A 2,653-nucleotide genomic window follows, 5' to 3' on the forward strand; every position below is an offset into this window, starting at 1 on the left:
TGTAAAGTAAAATGTTTAAACTTGAGTTTTACAGTAAAAACTGAGGAGAGAAAAAAGATTATTTGTGTTTTTACAGTGACGATTTGACGCCTCCTAGTGGACACAGACTGAAACAACAGCTGACAGGAGGAGGACACACAGATGGACACACAGACAGGTGGACAGACAGGTGGACAGACAGGTGTACCTCCTGTCGATGGTGGTGTAACACTCCCTCAGCCAGCTGATTCCCGGCAGTTTGTCTTTCTGACCTCCAGCACAAAGATACACCATCACATAGTTTTCTGCAACCATCAGATCCAGAGTCCCCACCACGTACCTACACACACACACACGCACAGAGCGACACAAGAAAACCACAATTATGTTACTTTTGTCCATTTTACATCTTTGTCTGTAAGTGTCTCCGGAGGACGGTGTGACGCCTCGGACGCCTGCTGAGCTGCAGATCAACCGAACACTAAACTGACGGTTTATTAGCCAGACTTTGCTGTTTCCAGGCAGGACTGTGCCCTAAACTGTGCATTTTAAACCCACACTTGTCTCGCGTCCTCCTCTTCGTGTCACTGCGCCGTGTTTGTTGTGACCTGCAGAATCAGCTCTGAGCTGGAATCTGCATCAAACGGCGACATTCATCTTTTAAACGGCGCACGCTCCCTTTAAACAAAGAAATGAATGAATGTCTGTGTCAGTTCCTCGTCCCTTCCTTCTCATCATTTCGTTTCCTCCGGAGTCCCTCTGCGCTGATTGGAGGCGATGGCGATCGGCCGCTGCAGGCTGACGGAGGACGCGAGTCCTGAAGACGAGCTGAGAGCAGCCGACGCTCTGCGATTGCGCCTCAGCGTGATGCACGTTAACGGACGCAAACTCTGCCGTCTTTGCTCTTTTGAAGCTCGTTCTGTGTTTTTTCTCTTCTGTTTGAGGGAGATTTTGTGAATTTCCCCGAAAACCTCAGTGGAGTGACTTTTAACCCCTTCGAGCCCATTTTAATATCACACACACTCAAACTGCACTTTTCAATATCTGACTATAAAAAACTGCATACATTATTTTCTACTTCACTAATAATTTTTTTGTTTTACCATCATCTCTCCTCATCAAAAGTATCAAATATTCACAAAGTTTCAAAATTTTAACCTTTAAATGCCAGATTTTTGTCATGATGTCACTGTTTTTAGGTGAAAAAAACACACAGCAAATGTATTGTTTCCGTTCCACAGTCTGGCAGGAACAGACGCTGTCGGCGTGTTTTGTGCAGATCAGGTTGCTTTTACCTGAACAGGTTGTCCATCACGTACTGGTAATTCTCCAGACTATTCTGCGGCAGGTAGCACGAGGAAAACACGATGATGTCATTCATACCGTCTCCATAGTAACCTGAGAGAAAACAGAGAAGGTACAGCAGGTGTTTGAGCTCCCGTCTACATTTTCAGATATTTTTGTGACTTGTGTCTTTTTGGGTCCCATGGCATCATGTGACCGACCTGGACCGAACTGTACTGCAAATCTAACAAAAAATGGACTGGAATGACAAATGACAAACTAAAAAAATAAAACTAAGTAAAGAACTAAACTTAAAAAAATGTATGTCTCAAAATAAAAATACATGTTTATGCAGCTCTAACAATAACGAAAAAAAAACATTAAAACTAACTAAAATAACTGAACTCAAAAAATGACTGAAAATAAAAAATAAGTATATGTATGCACCTCTAACAATAACTAAAATTAAACTAATATAAAAACCAAAATGGAAGACAAAAAACGCACTAAAACGAACTAAAAACTTAACTCAAAATAACTTAAAATAAAAACCAAAATTAGAGAAAAAAAAAACAATGGAACTAAATAAAAAAAAAAAACTGAAATGAAATTAACTCAAAATAAAAAATAAATCTAAAATATTTCCAATATTAAAAAAACCTTTGTGCACACGAACAATAACTGAAAATTAATTTTAAATAAAAATTTTAAAAAACTCATAAACTGTTCAGTGTGGACAAAAGAGCCAAAAAGTCGAGGAAAATATCCGTTTTTCAAAGTTTGCTGTGCGTGCGGACAGAGTCTGTGATTGAACCCTCACACGTCCGTAACCAGCAGGCGAGCGTTCGTACCTCCGTGTGACAGCACGCGCAGGAACGGCTCCAGGACGCTCATGTTGACGCGGCTCTCCTGCGGAGGGACGCCGGTGGAGAAACAGCGCCACCTGGTGCCCTGCCCGTCCACCATGTCCTCCCGCTCCAGAGCTCCCAGTTCGCTGTGCTCCGCCTCCGCTCCGCAGCCGCCCCCAGACTGGAACCTGGACCTGGGGCTGAAGCCGGGCGCTCTGCGGCGCCGGGACGCCACGCCGAGGCGCCGCAGGTCGTCTGGAAAACAACCCTGTGATGTCATCAAAGGTGTTCTGGGGACGGGTCGCATAAACAGGTGGACTGACCTTTGACCTCTCACCTTCCAGGTCCAGGTCGTAGATGGGGAAGGCCAGTGATTCGCTGTCAGAGGGCGTTTCCATGGCGTCAAGGTCAAAGTCGAGTCCCGTGTCATCGTCGTCCCCGAGTGACGGGGAGAGGAACACCGAGGGGAAGTCGTCTGAGACCATCGACTCGCTGCGACCTGAAGGGTTAAAAAATGATTTATTATTATTTATCTGTTTATT

The 2,653-nt window shown here is 44.3% G+C and overlaps 1 protein-coding gene across 1 annotated transcript; it reads right to left on the reverse strand.

The window, feature by feature from the left end:
• Positions 1-187: 187 nt before the first annotated feature.
• LOC121937750 (bcl-2/adenovirus E1B 19 kDa-interacting protein 2-like protein) lies at positions 188-2,610 on the reverse strand (the record flags this gene model as incomplete). The annotated part of the gene is made up of 4 exons (XM_042481069.1): positions 188-319; positions 1,275-1,377; positions 2,115-2,366; positions 2,449-2,610. Coding segments are annotated over 4 exons (649 nt in total), but the record flags the coding sequence as incomplete, so codon positions are not given.
• Between the last annotated feature and the right edge of the window lie 43 nt (positions 2,611-2,653).

This window comes from Plectropomus leopardus, unplaced genomic scaffold (assembly GCF_008729295.1).
Source record: "Plectropomus leopardus isolate mb unplaced genomic scaffold, YSFRI_Pleo_2.0 unplaced_scaffold27362, whole genome shotgun sequence".
Classification (NCBI taxonomy): domain Eukaryota; kingdom Metazoa; phylum Chordata; class Actinopteri; order Perciformes; family Serranidae; genus Plectropomus; species Plectropomus leopardus.